This window comes from Physella acuta, unplaced genomic scaffold (assembly GCF_028476545.2).
Source record: "Physella acuta isolate Inbredline_101_S28 unplaced genomic scaffold, ASM2847654v3 ptg001297l, whole genome shotgun sequence".
In the NCBI taxonomy this organism is placed as follows: Eukaryota; Metazoa; Mollusca; class Gastropoda; family Physidae; genus Physella; species Physella acuta.
The window spans coordinates 241,863-263,230 of record NW_026732812.1 but is presented as its reverse complement, the minus strand read 5'-3'; the positions used below and the strand labels follow the sequence as shown (position 1 = coordinate 263,230).

At 37.7% G+C, this 21,368-nt stretch overlaps 1 protein-coding gene across 2 annotated transcripts; it reads left to right on the top strand.

Annotated features, from left to right (window-relative positions):
- The first annotated feature begins 6,835 nt into the window (after positions 1 to 6,835).
- On the top strand, positions 6,836 to 19,127 carry LOC131958181 (uncharacterized). 2 transcript variants are annotated; one of them, XM_059323052.1, is made up of 3 exons: positions 6,836 to 7,120; positions 15,410 to 15,618; positions 18,953 to 19,127. In XM_059323052.1, the coding sequence occupies exons 2-3, from the start codon at positions 15,420 to 15,422 to the stop codon at positions 19,063 to 19,065; spliced, it is 312 nt and encodes a 103-aa protein (XP_059179035.1). In that variant the 5' UTR covers positions 6,836 to 7,120; positions 15,410 to 15,419; the 3' UTR covers positions 19,066 to 19,127. The 2 variants fall into 2 exon arrangements, with proteins under 2 accessions (XP_059179035.1, XP_059179036.1); XM_059323053.1 differs by lacking the exon at positions 6,836 to 7,120 and adding an exon at positions 14,690 to 14,802.
- Positions 19,128 to 21,368: the final 2,241 nt, after the last annotated feature.

Here is a 21,368-nt window from a genome sequence, read left to right as displayed (position 1 = left end):
CGTAAACTGGCTATGTTACAACATTTAACTTTGTAAACTTGTTAGAACTGCCCCTCATGTCCAGTAAACTGGTTAGAACTGCCCCTCATGTCCAATAAACTGGTTAGAACTGCCCCTCATGTCCAGTAAACTGGTTAGAACTGCCCCTCATGTCCAGTAAACTGGTTAGAACTGCCCCTCATGTCCAAACCAGGTGGTGCGATGCTCTGGGGGAGGAAGGAAAAGCCTAGCAGAAACCCACGTGTCTAGCGGCTGCAGAGGGGTAGCGACCCTTCCCGGCGCCCGGGGACAAACTTTCGATTTGCACCCCCCCCCCTCGAACTTTTGATTTGCAGCCCCCCACCCCTCAAACTTTCAATTTGCTTTTCCAACCCATTTTGGCGCCCCCCTAAGGTCGGCGCCCGGGGACATATGCCCCCCCCCCTCGCTACGCCTCTGAGCGGCTGGGAACTTGGGTGAGAAAATACCTGATTCTTAACCCTGTTCTAATCTGCCTGGGGCAAGTAATGGCCGTATAAGAGAAGAAGACCTAAAACTGTTATGTAGTCACTAGCCAAACTTGTAATACTTTCTATTGTTCTAGTACTGTTACTGAGTACCATAATATTCTCTCAAAATTTAATACTTTTGTTGACTTTGCATGTAGGCCTACCTCAAATATCCGGGTTTTAAAGAACAATTAAACTTTGTATATATATATATATATATATATATATATATATATATATATATATATATATATATATATATATATATATATATATATATATATATATATGTATATGTATATATATTATATACTAGTAATCGATAACTTTAATCTACAAAATAAATGTTTTTCAATTACAGCTTTTAAAACTAGCATTAACATAATGACATAGATTACGTTCTAAAAATACTCAGGTCATCATCCACCTGACTTGACATCTCTATCAGATGTCAATCAAGTAATCTCAACTCAGCAACCACCCATGACATGCATTTCGGTAAACAAACATGAATGTACAGCATAGAAGTTGGCAACCTCTTATCGGTGGGCGGAAGAATTTAAAGTAATCGCTAAACTTATCACACTGATTAAATATTTTATCGCCATAATTTATCTTTTTATCCTTTCCTCAGAAACTGAAATTGTGTAACAATTAAAAACTTATTTCAAATCAAATTGTATTTATTATTTCGTTTTGTTTTGTTAAGTTCAGTATTATACATTGTAATGTCACTTGTGTTTTTAAACGTTTTAATTATTTTTTTAAATGTTTTTTTTTTAAATTAAATATATTATTTTTTTATGAATGAACGATCATTTATCAATGATGTTCCATTTGTATAAACTGATCAGAACAGGGCATATCATAGAAAATTAAACTTGAGGTTTTGTCCACGGCATTTTGTAATTTTATGAATTATTTCAGATTGTTTAAAATTCCGGTGACATGGTTAACTTTGTAGGTTGCAACATTTAGCCGTTGTGAACTTGGTAACTTGGTTACAACATTTAGCCATGGTTAACTTGGTCTGTTATAAAATTTTAGCCGTGGTTAACTTGATCTGTTATAACATTTAGCCATGGTTAACTTGATCTGTTATAACATTTAGCCGTGGTTAACTTGGTCTGTTACAACATTTAGCCATGGTTAACTTGGTAGGTCACAACATTTAGCCGTGGTTAACTTGGTCTGTTACAACATTTAGCCATGGTTAACTTGGTAGGTCACAACATTTAGCCATGGTTAACTTGGTCTGTTACAACATTTAGCCATGGTTAACTTGGTCTGTTACAACATTTAGCCATGGTTAACTTGGTAGGTCACAACATTTAGCCATGGTTAACTTGGTAGGTCACAACATTTAGCCATGGTTAACTTGGTAGGTCACAACATTTAGCCGTGGTTAACTTGGTAGGTCACAACATTTAGCCATGGTTAACTTGGTCTGTTACAACATTTAGCCATGGTTAACTTGGTCTGTTACAACATTTAGCCATGGTTAACTTGGTAGGTCACAACATTTAGCCGTAGTTAACTTGGTAGGTCACAACATTTAACAGTAGTTAACTTGATAGATCACAACATTTAGCCGTGGTTAACTTGGTCTGTTACAACATTTAGCCAGAGGCGTAGCGAGGGGGGGCAGGGGGGACATATATCCCTGGGCGCCGACCTTAGGGGGGGGGCGCCAAATTGAAAGTAAGTTTGAGATGGTGCAAATGAAAAATTCAAGGGGGGGTGCAAATCGAAAGCTTGAGTGGGGGGGGGGGAGGTGCAAATGAAACGTTCGATGGGGGGTGCAAATCGAAAGTTTGTCCCCGGGCGCCGGGAAAGGTCGCTACGCCTCTGCATTTAGCCGTGGTTAACTAGGTAGGTCACAACATTCAGCCATGGTTAACAATCAAAGTTTAGGTCATAGGTCCAATCACAAACACAATTTAAAAAATAAATATTAGGTCCTATCTCAAGCCAATCACAAACCCAATTTTTAAAAAGAAAAATCAAAGTTTAGGTCATAGACCCAATCTCAAACCTCATTTAAAAAATCAAGCTAAGGTCATAGACCGAATCACCACGCCCACCTTAGGCAAACGACCTCAGGTACTGTATGACTCACCTGTAACCACCTGTGGCACGTGGAAAACAAGTGCGTCTTATTTCCACGTTTTTGATTTGTCCGGGTGACGTTAATCGCTCACGAAATGAGGCAGGTGGTCATAAGAAAAATATACTCCCTCACCCGGTGACTAGGTGAGCCGTGGCTAATTAAACACTCACTCGTCGATAAGTAATCAATGAAAAAAATTAGTTCTTTTATAACCGATGAATTTTTTAAACATTTTTTGAAAGAAAAATTAGTTCATGTATAATCGATGAATTTTTCAACCTTTTAAACATTTTTTGAAAAACTCTAAATTTTAGGTTGATGGAATTCAGTCGTAATTGTAATGTTTCTCGTGCAGTTAAAAGACCGTCACTGGTAAGAAACCATGTAGTACAAATTTAGTTTCTCTTCTTCTGCAAGTGACACTGCTCTTAATTGTAGACAGGGGTGGGCTAGCCCACCAGTCCACCGCAGTGGCGTAGGCAGGGGGGGGGGGTTAGGGGGGGTCATAACCCCCCCCATAGACCCCTCGGTATATAGAAAAAGTATGAGGGGGGGGGGGTGCAAATCGAAAGTTTGAGGGGGGGGGGGGTGCAAATCGAAAGTTTGAGGGGGGGGTGCAAATCGAAAGTTTGAGGGGGGGGGGTTGCAAATCGAAAGTTTGAGGGGGGGTGCAAATCGAAAGTTTGTCCCCGGGTAAAAATTGGACCCCCCCCTTGAGACGATCCTGGCTACGCCACTGGTCCACCGGGTAAAATCTCGGTGGGCCCCCTGGTAAAAAAAATAATCCTGGTAGGCCTCTTGGAACGGCAGAGGCGTAGCGACCCTTCCCGGCGCCCGGGGACAAACTTTTGGATTTGCACCCCCCCCCCCTCAAGATTTCGATTTGCATTCCCCCCCCCCCCCCCCAAGATTTTGATTTGCACCCCCCCTCAAACTTTCAATTTTCACCCCCTCAACGTTTCAATTTATTTTTCCAACCCATTTTGGCGCCCCCTAAGGTCGGCGCCCGGGGACATATGTCCCCCCCCCCCCTCGCTACGGTACTGTGGAACGGTGCTGTTTAGTGCTTTGATATTTTTTTTTAAATAAACAAGCTGAGGATGATCACCAGACTTTGTAGGGAGGGGGGGAGTGCATTATGAAAATTTTAATCTGGTCTTGGGGGTCACTTTAAAAACTTCCCCAAGCACTTGGAGACAGCCAGTCCTACCCTGAATGTTGCCCTAATACTATCTCACATACCGAGCCCAAACAATCTACCATGACTCAACAGAGGGACGTTGAAAAAAAAATTAAATATTTTAATTGTATCACCTGTCAGGTTTGCGAGAACCACATGTTTTGATGTTGGGTTGAATGATGTGATCATCACTTGCAAAACAAAAATTTCACTGTTTCTTTCAACCACCGTAATTTTTTTTAATAACAGTTATAGCATCGCTTTATTTTTTTATGTTATATTTATTATGCCGATGTCACAGAAACAGGTACACTCTACCCCACCCCCTTTCATGGACCATCAGATTCGAAAAGGGAGCTTCTGTATGTTTTTAATTTGGCTTTCACCTAAAATATGCGATGAAAAATATTCATATTTCAATTAACTTTTTATACATTACAATTTTTTTAAAAATCACTTTTTTTTTAAGTGTAAGCGGCTTACGATAATTATAAACACTTAATGTTTGTATGGAAAATATTATCGCTAATATCAAATCCGGGATCAGAGCAACGCTCACCTGTCAATTACATGCCCCACTCCCGGTCATTCCCTCCCCCATTACACTTACATGAATTACCCCATTCAATTACCTCTTTGTATATTACCTCCCTCCCCCACTACATAATACGCAATGTAACATTACCAGTGCTGACCTTAAACTTAATCATTACTCAGTTACTAACCCTGTTCCTAGCCGGAACACCAAATCAGCTCACAACGCAGAACTAACATCGACCGTGGCAGAAAGCAAGTCGTTATCATACAGTATTTCCATACTAAACAATATACAGGAGCCTAGCCAAGTTTTAATATGTGATGACGTGTATACATGACTATTTAGGTAATAGGTTTTCTTAAATAACATGGGTCTTGTCGATGTAGGTGGGGGGGGGGGGGGGATAGTGGGGAAGTTTGTGTGGTGCAGGTTGTTGTGGTAGAGGGTGTAGTGGGTGGTGTAGATGGTGTAGGTAGTTTAGGTATAGGGAGGTAGTGGGTGTTATGTGGTGTAGATCTTATAGTGTAGTGTGATGGTGTGGAAATTGATATTGTGGGGGAGTGAGTGGTAAATGGTGTTTTTTATTCATTGAACTCCCTCATTTCTCGTGAAGGTTCGTCATGCTATAAACCATCCACCATTATAAACACGTAAGGACGAACGAGATAGAATGGATTCAAAAGCTCGTTGTTATTAAAGAAAATCCTTTTCAAATAGATATTTAGTTTTTGCTTAACGTTGAAGTTTTGACGGGTTTTCAATGTGGATCGTAACTTTGGATAGTTAAGAGCACGTTCATACGCCCAGAAGAAATCAAATAACAAATCACTCTATCAAATGTACGTTTAGGGCCTCTCTCGCTTTCTCTTATATATATATATATATATATATATATATATATATATATATATATATATATATTAGAAAACAAGGTGACCCGTCTAAAAATTAAACAATTGCTGCCTTGTAGTTTGTTCTTGGTTGGACAAAGGCTATGGAAGCAAATCCAAAATGAAAAGCAGGCTGAAATCGGAGTCAATGGCCTCAATGGCGCATAACCAGTTGACACCAGGGGCGGAACTACAGTGCCGCCAGACCCCGCAATGCGGGGGGGGCCCACGCCATTTAGGGGCCCAGAGCCGACCATAATAAATTTTTTTATAGTTAAGAAAAAAAGTAACTTTTCTTTCATTTTTGACTTGATGGTTGTTTTGTAAAAAAATTACCGTAGCTGCGGTTGGATTATCTTTATTCTATCTTCTTTTTCCCTTTGTTTTTAAACAACTTTTAAAGCCGAGTCTTTCTTCTACAATTAAACTTATCACAGATAAGCAAATGTTCAAACCACTTCCATGACTTATTTCCCTTTTTTCAACATAGTCAAATAGGAGTGATCATAAGCTCCTTTTAATAGATTTGTACTAAACAAATTAAAAAGCAATTACTTCTCTTAATTATTATTTTTTATAAGTAATTACTAAAGAATAATATTGTATTAAAAGTAAATGTATTGAAATGTATTAAATCAATAATATTTAAAACATTTATAATATAACTACAAAAAAAAACATAGAAATAAACATAACATGTGACACCATTAGTTATACAAAGCTTTCATGTTTTATATAATTTTGACTGACAAGATGCTAAGAGGGCTTCTATCAAAAATTAATTAAAACTGATTTTCACAAAGCACACTAATGCACTTAGATCTACACACATGGCATGATGTTGAAAATTTTTTAAATTGATGTTTTTCATACCCGAACAGGCCACAAACGAGTATCCTATGTTCGTATTTTGTATATATATATATATATATATATATATATATATATATATATATATATATATATATATATATATATATATGTATATATATATATATATATATATATATATATATATATGGGGGGGGGGCTAAAAAATGTTTGCGGGGTGGCCCTTTTTTCTAGTTCCGCCTCTGATATATATATATATATATATATATATATATATATATATATATATATATATATATATATATATATATATATATATATATATATATATATATATATATATATATATATATATATATATACTTTGCCACTGTGAAATGAATGACAATGTAGCGGATTAAGGGGAAGGCTGAGAGGGCTGCAGATTTTTAGAGGCCCCCATATTAACTCTTATAAATCATAGTAAATTTCACTTTACAGCCTATTTTTTGTTTTTCTATAAAAACCAAAGCTTCAATTTAATTGAAAAAAGGTATAGACCTACTGGTCCGGCTATTTGTATCTTTCGAAATCACTACATTAGGTAGGGACTAAAGTGTTTTGAATGTTAGGCCTAGTAATTTGAAGTGACTGGCAGGTCGGTTAGTGACGTTCTTTTTATGTATTCATTAAATAAGAATTAAAACCTAACCTAGACGCCAGACGGGAGCTTCGGGGATACGACTAGGTTTATCTGATAAGTATAGATAAAGAAGTGATAAAGCTATTGACAGTGACGGATTAATTGGCTGAACAGGAGGCCACCAATTTTCTGTTTACGACGCACGTTAAAAAATTTCCTATCCATTTTTATTTGGTTGCTTAGTGCTTATAATCTAAATATATGTAGTATGTCCTAATCAGAATCTCCTTAAAAAACTAAATGTGTTTTTGATTGATCTCGATTATAAAACACGACAAGTTAGCAAATTACATCAGACTTGGGTTCTTTGGCATATCTATTATAACCCTGCACCATCCATTGGATCAAGACAAGCAGCACTATAACTAACAACTTTACATCAGCAGGCCTAGATAGAAAAGGTATGGAGAGACGTTTTTAAATGTTGTTAATTGAATCAAATTTGTGAATAGTTATGCTTTTAAAAGATAAATTACAAGATAATCAATCAATTTTAAAGGCAATGTAGTTGCAATAATCAGGTGTTTGACTAGGTTATCATGGTTTTGTAAGTCATGGAATTTGAATTTGAATATTATACTCCTATATGTTTAGCCATTTAAGCCCAATATTTTTTTATCCAATTTTCAACACACCCGACCTAAACTTGTTTGTGTATAAGTAAACGGTTCGAGTTAGAGGTAGCATCGCTAGACTAATTGAGGTTTTGTCGATCAACGCGATCAATTGAAAGTCTTTAAATATCATGTAAATCTTCATGATTGTTCTACGTAGGGTGGTTTATGATCTTTTTTTATTTTTTTTATCCTCTGGCGACCACACAAGGGCTTTTCAGAAAATCATTTTTCATCTGTTCTGATGAGTGATGACACGTGTTATAATGATCTGTTCCTTTCTTCGTTCTCTGGTGGATGCAAACCAGTATATTTTTCACGTTTGTGCGGATATCCTGTGACCTACTTAGGTCGAGTCAGGTTCCATTTTTATTTTGACATTGTATAATACCTTATATGGAATGATGGTGTAACTCCTGGGGTTTTTCCACTGTCTTATTAAGGTGTCTAAGACGTAGAAATTTTCCATTAAGATCTGATTGAATGATTCTGATCATATGACCCTCCCAACCAATGGCTACATGAGTTGAGGATGACCTCCCCTGTGGCAGAAGTCTTTAACTGCACCGCACACTCGTCACACGTGGCAGTTTACCTTGGTCAGGCCGTCTACCTTGATCAGTCTATTAAGACCATTGCCGTCCATATTGTCCGGCAATAGATTCTGACCATTTGAACGTGAGAGAACTTAAGTCCTGTGTGTGCTATGCTTTCTTAAGTGATTTAGTCTTCTAGTATAATATTACTTGTCGCCAAGTAATTCTTGAAGCTATAGCAGTGTTGTGTGGCCTGTGGCTATTTTTAGACAGTGTAGAAATCTGTGATAGTGTTTTTTCTTACATTTTGTAAGTTGGGTTTTGATATTTTATACATTAAATATTTTATCTAGTTTAACCTTGTGTTCTGCCACAACTGTGTTCGCTTATTAAAGGTTGTATGCAGATTGGGTGAGTGTTAATTACAATAGTATCACTAGTTTTCCCTAGACGTCGAATTCGAGCCCTAGTGTGTTGTTGTGTTAGTGTTCACCCACTTAGGCTGTAAGGCATTTGCATATAACCCCGAAAAAAGAATCCGGGGACGTTCACCTTCCATCTGGCTGATAGATAGGTAAACGTTACAAAGTGGGGGCTCGTCCGGGATTTAATCTGTCGTTCCAGTTGTTGGTTATATCAGTAAGCACTAAGGTTAGTTTGATTTAGTTGTTTTTCTATCCAGTGCGCCGTGTTCTTACAACGCGCGCAAGCATAGAATTATCTAGGTCAATAGGCAGACGTGTCACGCCCTAGATTGAAGAGGTCAAGTACACGGCCCAACGCACCGTGTTAAGTTAGTGAATCTAGGCTTGTTGTGATTTGAAAGTTAGTGTTATGGAGTCTTTTTTGGCTAATCCCACTTTTGAGCAGGTAGAAAAGTTGAGTAGAAAAGTTTTGATTAGTGTTGTTAAGGAATTGAAATTGGATTATTCTGTTACGCAGAAGTCAGAGGTGTTGAGAGATAAAATTGTTGTTCATTTTATTAATGAAGGGGTATTTGATGAAAACTTGTTGGCTGGTGTGTTACTCCGCGAGGAGAAACCTCTAGAGAAGGTAGAATTAGAAGCTAGAATTGCTTTAGAGAAGGAGAAAGTTGCTTTAGAGAAGGAGAAAGTTGCTTTAGAGAAGGCTTTAAAAGAACAGGAATTAGAGGCTAAAATTGCTTTAGATAAGAGGAGGTTGGAATTAGAGTTTGGTCAAGTTAGTGATGTCACTTCTCTGGTAGATCCAAAAAAGTTGTCGGTGGGGCAAGTGATTGCCAAATTTGGGAAATTAGTGCCTAAATTTGATGAAACAGATTTGGTCGTTTTCTTTAACTCATTTGAGAGTTTAGCGAAGACATGTGAATGGCCCGAAACTTCCATTACTGCTTTATTGAGCTCGGTCCTTACTGGGAAAGCTGCAAAAACATACCAGGCACTCTCTCACGACGTTCAAAATAACTATAGTTTGGTCAAGACTGCCATTTTGAAGGCCTACGCACTGACGCCCGAGGCCTATCGGACAAAATTCCGAACACTCCGCAAGTTACCCACTTAATCATATGTGGAATTTCTCTTTGAAAAGGAGAAAATATTCTCAAGGTGGCTACACTCTGAGGAAGTTTCTGAGTTTGAGAAACTCAGGTCACTTATCCTAAGGGAAGAATTCCTATCGTCCCTGCCTGAAGAGATACGACTACACATACTGGATAACAAGATAATTGACATCCAGAAGGCTGCTGAGTCGGCTGACACATATATGTTGGTGCATAAGAAACCACCAGTGTCAGGAAACCGCCTCAACCCCGTGCTTCCCCTTTTTGGCAGCAATCCTCCTGTTGGCCAATACTTGAAGGCATCACAGTCCAGAGAGAAACCAAGATCAACTCTCAATCGTCGAGCAGTTTGCCAGTTCTGCAAAAGACCTGGTCATCATGTCAAAGACTGTTACAAACGTCGTCAATATAACAGAGAGGTGGTGCGTACTTCTGCGCACTATGCTCTATCCCCTCAAGCAGCCGGTTCAAATATGAACTCTAGAATTCTAAAGGACTCTAACCCTAAGTGTCCGCAAGAAGGTAGTCAAGTCTCCACACATTATGTGCAGTCACATTTTGACTGTTCTCGCCACCATCCAGTTTCTTCCGAGTCTACCGATCTCGAGGGATCGAGAAAAGTTGACTTTTCATCTTTTATTGCCGAAGCCATCATTAGTAAACCAGGTGATCCGTTGTCTCAGCGGAATATCACCGTCCTAAGAGACACAGGAGCGTCACAGTCACTTCTTCTGAAAAGTTCAATGGACATTACACCTGAAACGAACACCGGAAGGATTTCCATTATCCAGGGAGTGGGGACAAAATCTACTGTCGTCCCTCTACACAAGTTTGCCCTGAAACATCATCTCGTCGAAGGTGAGGTCATTTTAGGTGTGATAGATAGTATTCCAGTCCCAGGAGTACACCTACTTCTAGGGAATGACCTTGCGGGAAGCAAAGTATACCCCTGTGCGGTTTCAGACCCTTTGTCAACAGTTCCAGATAATGATTATGAACTGTATCCTGCATGTGCGGTGACAAGAAGCCAGACCAAACAATTGGCTGACACAACGTCTGAACCACACCTACCATCATCGTCAAGAAATTCGACTCCCAAATTGGAGTCTATGCTTCCAGAAAACACAAGTCTGGGCTTACCCCTGAGGATTTCTCAGGAAGACATCATTAAAGCTCAACAAGTCGACGCGGAACTCAAAGCAATGGTCGAAAAATCTCTATCATCTGACGATGGGGAATATTTCTCCGAGAACGGCCTCTTCTTTCGTCGCTCTATACCAGTGAATGCCTCACCAGCCGAACCATGGTTGGGTAAAAACCAGCTGTGGGTCCCTCCACCTTATCGGCATGAAATACTTAAGCTGGCACATGACCATCCAATGTCAGCACACCCAGGAGTCACTAAAACGACGGCGAAGATCCAAGAATTGTTCTTTTGGCCCAAAATGAGAAATGATGTGTCGCGTTACTGCAGAAGTTGCACGAACTGTCAGTTGGCCGGAAAGCCAAACCAGACAATTCCTAAGGCCCCTTTGAGTCCGATTCCTGTATTAGAAGAACCCTTTTCAAAAATCGTCATGGACTGTGTAGGTCCCTTGCCTAAAACCAAGGCGGGCAACGAGTACCTACTTACCTTTATGTGTTCAAGTACCCGTTTTCCCGAGGCGATTCCCTTACGGAACATTAAGGCAAAGACTGTAGTCAGAGCCATGACCCGGTTCTTCATTACCTTTGGATTACCTAGAATCGTGCAAACAGATCAAGGCAGCAACTTCACCAGTCACCATTTTCAGGAAGCACTAGCCAAGCTAGGCGTTACCCACATCACCAGCTCAGCCTACCACCCTCAGTCTCAAGGCGTACTTGAGAGGTTCCACCAAACCCTCAAAACCATGCTAAGAACGTTCGCTAACAGTAACACCCAATGGGATGAGTCTGTTCCTTGGATTATTTTCGCCGCGAGGGACTGTGTCCAGGACTCTTTAGGTTACTCTCCTTTTCAACTTGTGTTTGGACATTCTGTCCGTGGTCCCCTGAAGCTGATACACGAACGTTGGACAGGTACCAGTGATCATCCTGTGGAAAGCTTTGACGATTTTCACGTTCGACTGAAAGCCGTGTGCGAAATGGCTCACAAGAACTTAAGAAAGGCCCAAGTGAGAATGAAAGGACTGTATGATAAGAGTTCTTGTAAACGAACATTCAATCCAGGCGACAAAGTTCTTGTGTTAGTGCCTAATCTGAACAATGCGTTATCCTTGAGATATTGTGGACCCTTTACTGTGCATTCAAAATTAAGTGATTTGAACTATGTTGTCAATACGCCCGACAGAAGAAAGAAACAGACAGTGTATCATGTTAACTCACTGAAAAAGTATTATGATAATTGTAACAATGTTCATTCCACAGCTAAAATTACTTTACCTGTATGTTCAAATGTTTCTGATGATGTGATACATGATAAATTGAAACCCCCAAAATTGGTAAATTCTTCCTTTTTAGATCATCTAAATGACCACCTTATGCATTTGTCCACAGAGGAAAGCCATAAATTGTCTGAAGTTAATTCTACTGTAAACCTTTACAGAAATCACTATTATGCAAGTTCTGAAAAAGTTCAATTACCTATTTGGGTTACCAAGTGGGAACGAACCAAGTTCGGCCCATTGAAGCTAAAGTAGATGCTATTGTAAGGTTACCACCTCCCAAAAATTGTAAAGAGATCAAAAAGTTCCTTGGGATGGCTGGTTACTATAGGCGGTTCTGTCAAAACTTTTCAGCTATTGCTGAACCCCTTACTGCATTATTGAAAAAGGGTGTTGAGTTTGAATGGTCAAATAAATGTCAAGAAGCTTTTTTAACCATTAAGTCATTTTTATCTAATGCTCCTGTTATGGCTGCACCAGATTTCAGCAAGCCCTTTAAACTTGCCATTGATGCTAGCAACTTAGCCGTTGGCTCAGTCCTATTTCAAGAAGACAACATGGGAATTGACCATCCCATTGCCTTTTTTTCCAGGAAGTTAAATGAGAACCAAAAGAATTATTCTACTATTGAAAAAGAGGCTTTAGCTTTGGTTTTATCATTACAACATTTTGAAGTCTATGTCTCTTCTTCAACCAATCCAGTCAGAGTGTTTTCTGACCATGATCCCCTGAAATTTACCTCTAAGTTAGGACAGACAAATCAAAGAATATTGAGATGGTGCTTATATTTCCAAAATCTGGAAATTTCACACATTAAGGGTAGTGATAATGTTGTGGCTGATTGTTTGTCAAGGATGTAAAATCTTATTGCACACATTGATCATGTGACATGTTTTGTGGTTCATTAAGACCATACACAAGTGTTGTGTTTGGGTGACACTCACATGAAAATGAGTGGTATGAGTTTTGACTTTTTCAAAATGTCAATCCTATTACAAATTTTGTTTATTTTCAGGTGAACCTTAATTAAAGGTGGTTTTTGATTATATGTAATCTTTTATAATAATATGTCTCATATGACTCAGTTGATATTGTAGCTAGTCATTGAAATAAAGGTCTTACCCTGGCGGGTTTACCACTTTTAATATCCACATGGAAATATTGTAATACCCTTTTTTGAGGGATTTTGATGTATAATTACTTTTTGAAGGGTTACTCCCCTTTCACCAATTGTAAAAGTTGGAGTTACTTCCCTTTTATGTTCAGGGATGTTTTCATCTGGTATTAATATTTTGGTTGCCTACATTTGTAAAACATTTTTTTTATTTCATTGCCAGATTGGTTCCTTATGTATGCTTTTGTGGAACCTATCTGTCACTTCCAAAAAGGGAGGGGATGTGACCTACTTAGGTCGAGTCAGGTTCCATTTTTATTTTGACATTGTATAATACCTTATATGGAATGATGGTGTAACTCCTGGGGTTTTTCCACTGTCTTATTAAGGTGTCTAAGACGTAGAAATTTTCCATTAAGATCTGATTGAATGATTCTGATCATATGACCCTCCCAACCAATGGCTACATGAGTTGAGGATGACCTCCCCTGTGGCAGAAGTCTTTAACTGCACCGCACACTCGTCACACGTGGCAGTTTACCTTGGTCAGGCCGTCTACCTTGATCAGTCTATTAAGACCATTGCCGTCCATATTGTCCGGCAATAGATTCTGACCATTTGAACGTGAGAGAACTTAAGTCCTGTGTGTGCTATGCTTTCTTAAGTGATTTAGTCTTCTAGTATAATATTACTTGTCGCCAAGTAATTCTTGAAGCTATAGCAGTGTTGTGTGGCCTGTGGCTATTTTTAGACAGTGTAGAAATCTGTGATAGTGTTTTTTCTTACATTTTGTAAGTTGGGTTTTGATATTTTATACATTAAATATTTTATCTAGTTTAACCTTGTGTTCTGCCACAACTGTGTTCGCTTATTAAAGGTTGTATGCAGATTGGGTGAGTGTTAATTACAATAGTATCACTAGTTTTCCCTAGACGTCGAATTCGAGCCCTAGTGTGTTGTTGTGTTAGTGTTCACCCACTTAGGCTGTAAGGCATTTGCATATAACCCCGAAAAAAGAATCCGGGGACGTTCAACTTCCATCTGGCTGATAGATAGGTAAACGTTACAATCCAACCTTCAGATACCCAACAGAGGTCGGCGTGGTCGAGTCGGTAAAGCTCATGGTTGCTAAACCGAAAAGTTTCGAGTTCGAACCCTCGGGCAGAGGAGGCTGGAGACACCCACTTTTCTTGGAGAGACAACTCCAAAATCAAACAACTGCTGTCTTGTATTTTGTTCTTGGTTGGACAAAGGCTATGGAAGCAAATCCAAAAAGAAAAGCAGGCTGAAATCGGAGTCAATCGCATAACCAGTTGACACGTAATCCTTAATTGTGATGGAAGCATATTCAAGTCGGCAAAGCTCATGGTTGATAAATTCGAAAAAAAGTCTCGAGTTCAAACCCTCTGGCAGATAAGGCTCGATCCCTCTCAACACTAAAAATTAAGAACGAAGAAGAAGAAGAAGATACCCAACATCCAACCAGATGACACAAGAGCTAAGCATGTATGAACTCTGCAGCCAAAATATAGCTATAGCCCAATAAAAATAATTGTCAACTTGACTTGAATCTGCAGGAAGAAACATAAATAATATTTTATGCTAAAATGATTTTTTGTACACCTTTTCAATGAAAGGAAACACAACTCATTTTTATTCTCCTACACATAATGGTTGTGTTTCTTCTGAACAAATTACCGTTCGTAGCTTCGTTCAATCAATTTGTCACCTGATTAGGTCAAGGTTATAGGTCAGCACAGCTGTGTATTCAGGTAAATGCTAGGTATGTGATCTAATTTTAGCTTCAGTTAGGCTACACTCAGCCCACAGTAGATACGAAGGTATGATTTAAAGAGGTAAGCTCAGAAACTACTGTTTTATTCAAATCTATTATTTTAAACGGTATCAACATGAAGAATAATTTTCGCAAACATTGCAACTAAATATAATTTGTCCACATCTGAACAACAAGCCCAACATATTATGAAATCACTTGAAACTTCGGGGGAGGGGGAGGCTTTTGAAATTTCCGTGGGAGGCGGACAATGGATGTAAATACATTTCATATTTTGTGTTTCCTCCAGGGTTGGTGGGGGGGGGGGGGGAGGTGAGGGGTGTGATGGAAGGGGGGTGGTGGGGGTGTGGTGTGGGGGGAGGTGGGAAGGGGGATTGCTCCCATTCGAAGAGATGTCTGAAAGAAACACTAGTACGGCTCCTCTTTTTTGCTAGTCTATATAAATATACACATATTTTGAAATTAAGCATGTTTTTATTTCAAGTCAATATTTTCAAGTCTATAATCAACTGTGGAACAATTAACTTGTGTGTGTGCGTGTAATTAAACACTCTTATCAAAGATTACAATATTCTTATCTTGAGAAGATTAACAAAGTTCATTTTTAAAAAGCACCGGGCAACTATTGTAAATTCAATAAATTTGAAGCGACCAACACTGAATTACAGCTAGCAAATCATGGACACCGCTGAGAGAATGTCACTTCTGGTCATCGTTTGTTTGGCCACTGTTTGCTGTGTCCTCTCTAAGACGATATGCGATGTAGACGTGTGCAGCCGTGTTGAATGTTTGCCCGTCCTGGAGTCTGACTGCCAGGGAATGTTCATCAAAAAGGGTGGTTTTTGTCGCTGCTGTGATGCTTGCTTCAATGTTCTGAGTAAGTTCAATAATTAAACAGTGATCTCATTCATGGTGTCTAAATGACTTTTTTTTACTATAAGCATAGTATATATATATATATATATATATATATATATATATATATATATATATATATATATATATATATATATATATATATATATATCACAAATATTTCCCGAATATATATATATATATATATATATATATATATATATATATATATATATATATATATATATATATATATATATATATATATATATATAAGCAGTATATTAGGTCTCTTTTGGCGCGTATGGCGCTGGCGCTGGCGGATGTGGAAGGGTGAAGGGTGAGGCGCAGGTACAATGAGATATAGTAAAATACTCCACCAACTGGCGCAGGGTGAAGGGGAAGTAGGTCAGTAGGTCGGTGACCTAGTTACGTAATCACCATCGGTGACCTAGTTACGTAATTTCTTTTTAATTAGTTTTAATTAGTTTTTAATGAGTTTGTTTTTAATTAGTTAGTTTTTAATTATTTTTTTATTTGTTTTTAATTAGTTTGCATTTTTTATTTATTTTGTTTTTTAATTTTTTAATTTTTATTAACTAGTTACGTAATTTGATTATTTGTTTGTTTTTAATTAATTTATTTTTAATTTTTAATTTTAATTTAATTACTTTGTTTATATTTTGTTTGTTTATTTTTTAATTGGTTTAATTTTTAAAATTTTAATTTAAATTTAATTTTTTAATTAGTTTGATTTTTAAAATTTTAATTAGTTTAATTTTTAATAGGTTGAAATTTTTATTTTGTTTTTAATTTTGTAATTTTTATTAACTAGTTACGTAATTTGATTATTTGTTTCATTTTAAATTTTAATTTTTGATTATTTTAATTTTTAAATTTTTTAAATTTAAATTTAAATTTTTTAATTTTATATTTTTTATTTATTTTGTTTTTAATTAGTTTAATTATTTTTTTTTAAATTTAAATTTGATGTTTTAATTAGTTTGATTTTAATTAATTTGATTTTAATTTTTTTTTAATTTTTAAATTTTTAAATTTTAATTAATTTTATATTTGTTTATTTGTTGTTTATTTGATTGTTTGGTTTAATTAATTTTGTTTGTTTGTATGTTTTTTAATTTTTAAATACTCCACCACAACGAATGTGTACAAAAATAGGTTTTTCTTTGTGTAGGCCCCAACAACCATTAACGACATCTGTTTCAAATTATCCAACACATCAAAGAAATTGACCACCAGCACGCGCTGCCCGTTTTTTACAGGTGCCGCCCGGAGATTAATGGCTTTTCTCGTTCGGTTTGATAGCTGACCTTGTTTATAGCCGACAGGTGCTGGGTTCACTTAGTGCGTTGGTACGAGAGCGCGTCTCTGGAATTTCGGCTACCAGGTTTTATGGGTCATAAAACCAATTACGTTTTATAGCCGTAGAATCTCTTTGTGGGGTAAACTAGGGGCTTCTCCGTGAAGCATTTGCGTTTATTTGAGTACCAGCTGGCCAGCATGAGACAGGCTGGCGCCACACTTAACGGATGCTCTAGGGCTTTTTTCATTACCTTGTTTTTAGATTTTCTGGTACTACTAGTCTACACCTTTTTGAGATACACGTATACACATTCACACGCACACTAAAATTAGAACAAAAGTCTTCTTATATTTTATTTATTTATTAACGTTTTTCCAAGTCATCAAAAGCTTTTAAAATATCATGCTGTAAACTTAACATGCGTTCAATACATACTCGATTATGGTAACATGGTTGAGGTGGGTGAGCAGGTGGGTGAAGGGTGAACAGTTGGGTGAAGGGGGAGCAGGTTAGTAAAGGGGGTGCAGGAGTAGGAGTAAAGGATATATATAGTAAAAGACTCCACCACCTGAGTGAGGTGGGTGAGGAGGTGGGTGAAGGGTGAGCAGGTGGGTGAAGGGAGAGCAGGTGGGTGAAGGGGGAAGCAGGTGGGTGAAGGGGAGCAGGAGTAGGAGTAAAGGATATATAGTAAAACACGCCACCACCTGGGTGAGGTGGGTGAGGAGGTGGATGTTAATTTTAATTTTATTTTTTTTTATTTTTTCATCATCTGTTAACTTTAAGGTTCTATAACTCTATATATTTAAAAACATTTTTTGATTCAACCGAGTTTACTTTCCCTAACGTAAGTACATGTAAAGAGGGGTTTCCTATAGATCTGTAATGAATTAGGCCTTTTTGACTATGACTTGTTGTCCAGGCGTTGACATTTTTTTTGAGGTACAAGGACACACACACACACACACACTCACATACACACACACACACGAAATTCATACTAGGTTGGTAAAGGCGGAGAGAACTCATAGGTATACATTATCATGGTGACAACAAAAGCGACCCTTATTTTATTTACATGAAAGAGTGTTTTCCAAAAAGTGTCACCATTCCGTTGTCATTTTCGCAGCTGGGTTTATTTTAACTGCACCCCATGCGCTCTTGTTTACATTTAAAAATACGTGTCGCGTGTCGTGTTCACGTGTCTTCCCTAATAGAGAAACTAGAGGAAAGACAACTGTTCTAAAATTACAACAACCTTGTTTACAGTCACGAGTAACGTCCCTTGTGAAAAAAACTCTCGTCAGAATGCTTAACTAAACATTCAATTTCTTTAACAAGTTAAAAAATAATTTAGGAAGACAATGGTTAACAACATTAAGACACCTCCCTTTTTGTTTTCTGTGACGACAAGGCACAATAAACTTTTGTATTTTATGTCGCAAGAAGAGGGGTGGGATATTTTTTCTTTGTAAGCGTGTTGTAAACAAAGGGTAGAGGAGGCGATTACTAAGTAAGAGGAGAGAGAACGTGGTTTGCATCGCGATATTTGAAAACATGGTGATGTTTAACTATGCTTACAGACCTCAACCAAAAAAGGCAATGAAACTAGAACGTAGACGAATATATATCTTAGTCTTGCAGCAGATTACCTTGCCATGTTCGCTTTAGTATTACAGTTTTCATCAAACTTCTTTTTGACTTGAACTTCTTTAATTTAAGAAGGTTTACTTATACATAATACATTACGTCTAATTACAATTTTTATTTTTACCACTCAATGTATTTTGTTTTCCTATATCTTGCATTGTCATCTTAATTTTTTATCACCTTAGTAAAAATTTGCTTTAGATTATAAACTTCAAGTTTTTAAATAAAAGCTTGTAAAAACAACAACGTTATAGTACGTCGTGTCAAATGACACACCGTTTAAAATGTCTACATTTAAATTTCACCAAAATAATGACGTAAAAACTAAATATGATATGACGTTAGCATATCATATCATTCAATCAAATCAAATTTTATGTTTCAGAACCAGGTGACACGTGTCAGATGTATGACATGGCAGCCCCACCCACTGCCCTCTGTCCGAATGGCTACTACTGTGATAGTTTTCACATGGAGTGTTCTATCCTGCTTGGCTAGAAAAACCCTTAAAAACGGCCATTACAAATCATACATTCAGATTAAAAATAATGTCTATCTTCTCCCAGTTGTTTTTAAGTTAAGAATTGTAATTTTTAACTTGTATTTATATATCCTACATTCAGATATATAAACCTTATATCTCTTTTCCCGTTTGAAAAATGAGTTGGCTTGGTAATATTTTCTATAATAAAAGGACCCGTATAGTAAATTTAATCCCCTTAATTCTGTTTAATTCAGAGGCGTAGCGACCCTTCCCGGCGCCCGGGGACAAACTTTCAATTTGGCGCCCCCCTCGGGAGCAAATTTTCAATTTGCACTCCCCCCCCACCTCAACTTTTCGATTTGCACCCCCCCCCCCCCCAATCCGTTTTGGCGCCCCCTAAAGACGGCGCCCGGGGACATATGCCCCCCCCCCTGCCCCCCATCGCTACGCCTCTGGTTTAATTATCTATAGTTGTTGTTATTACTCAAGATATCTCAATTATCCATTGAAAACTTTCACCGAGATGATTTTTCGTGGGCAGCCGCGCAACGGATTCTAACCCCACTCCATTTAACTGACTTTTTTGGGCCATTCAAAAATTTTCTACAACAAAAATGTAAAATATGCAACATTGAATAGCCTTTAGTTGTATACTAAACAAAATAAATGCATTAAAGGCTAAATATTTTAAACGAGAAAAATGGCCCGTTGAGGAAGGATACAACGGACGCTATGTTGATAGTGCTGTCATTTATCTCGGTACTTTAATTTATATAAAATATAGTCATAGGCATATCCCTAAACCATGCACCTAATCTCATTCATGACAAAAGTCGCATTTAGAGTTTCTTTCAGGCAAATCTACTTGGGAGGAGGGGGCTTCGCCCCCCCCCCCCCTCCCCCCCCCCCCCCACACACACACACTCCAAAACATGTCTACCGTCCCATTCAACGAAATATAATTATATACTTTTTCCAGTGTCCGCCCCCTCCCAGAAAATTCTACCGCCGCCCCCGAAAATTTCAAGTACCCCCACCCCTCTCCGGGGAGGAAAAAGTCTGAAAGAAAAACTGGTGTCGCGCTTAGCCACTACCCGGAGAATTGCATTAAAGAAATTGCAAGAAAACCACTTTTTAGATTAGACACATTAATTAGGCGGTAATTTTATTATAGAGTATCGATGAAGTAATTTCTTTTGAGTTGGGGAGGGGGGGGGGGGCTCAGACGTTTTTTTACGCGGGGGTGGTGCTTCGCCCCTACCCGAAGAATTGTATGAAAGAAACTCTTCACGCAAACCATTTAGATTAGACAAAATTGCCTTTTTATTCAATGTTTACTCGAGAATCAATGACGTCATATTACTAAGTGCACTATCCGGCTTGATATTATTTTCTACTCTATGCTCAATATGACGTCATATTTCGTTTTCGTTTCACTGTGAAAGTTTTTAAATTGCTTGTGTTTTCTATAGAGCGTTCTTGTCAGATAGATACATACACAGATAGATACACAGATATATACACAGACAGCGAAACTATTATTATAGACGATAAAGAAGCAACGAAGCAATCGGTAATTACTATGTGATTTTGACACTGCATAAAATTCTCATTAGCATTTTCAGAATGGTCGTTCTTCTTTTCTGTTAAAACACAAAGATCGAGCTCAACAAAACACCCAATAAATAAAGTATATAAATAAACCAGGAGTGATCTCCCCTAAACTTTCTCGAATATTCTTATATCATACTACGGGGGATGGCAACTCGGAATATAGACATGATTTTTAATCCATTTTTATTTACTTAAACTTTTTAAAAGTAGAAAAAAATCTCGTAGAAAAAAGAATTGCACACTAAGTGAACGCCAAACAATATGTGTATAATAGTGCGGAATATTATTAGTACTTTATATAAATTCACGTGCTTTTTTTGAGAAATCGGCAATAGCGTAAATTACTACTTCCGGTAAACGGAAATTACTCAAAATTTGACCGAAGACAGAAAATTAGATATTTTACTTATAAGTGAAATTTCATTTATCTATTAGAAACAGTAGCCTACTTAAGTTGTAAGCTTTTGAAAAATTGAAAATTGAATAATTCCACTTCCGGTTACCGGAAATCGCTGAAAAGTTGATACAGAACTACACATTTGATATAATAATTACATATGGAATAAATAATGGTACACCGCGCGCTCGCTAACCCCAAACGTGGCGAGTTTGTATGGTGACTGAGCCACCCAAAAAGCGACCAGTTTGTATGGTGATTGTACCAACCATATGTTCAAACCAGGGGATATGATGCTGTGGAGGA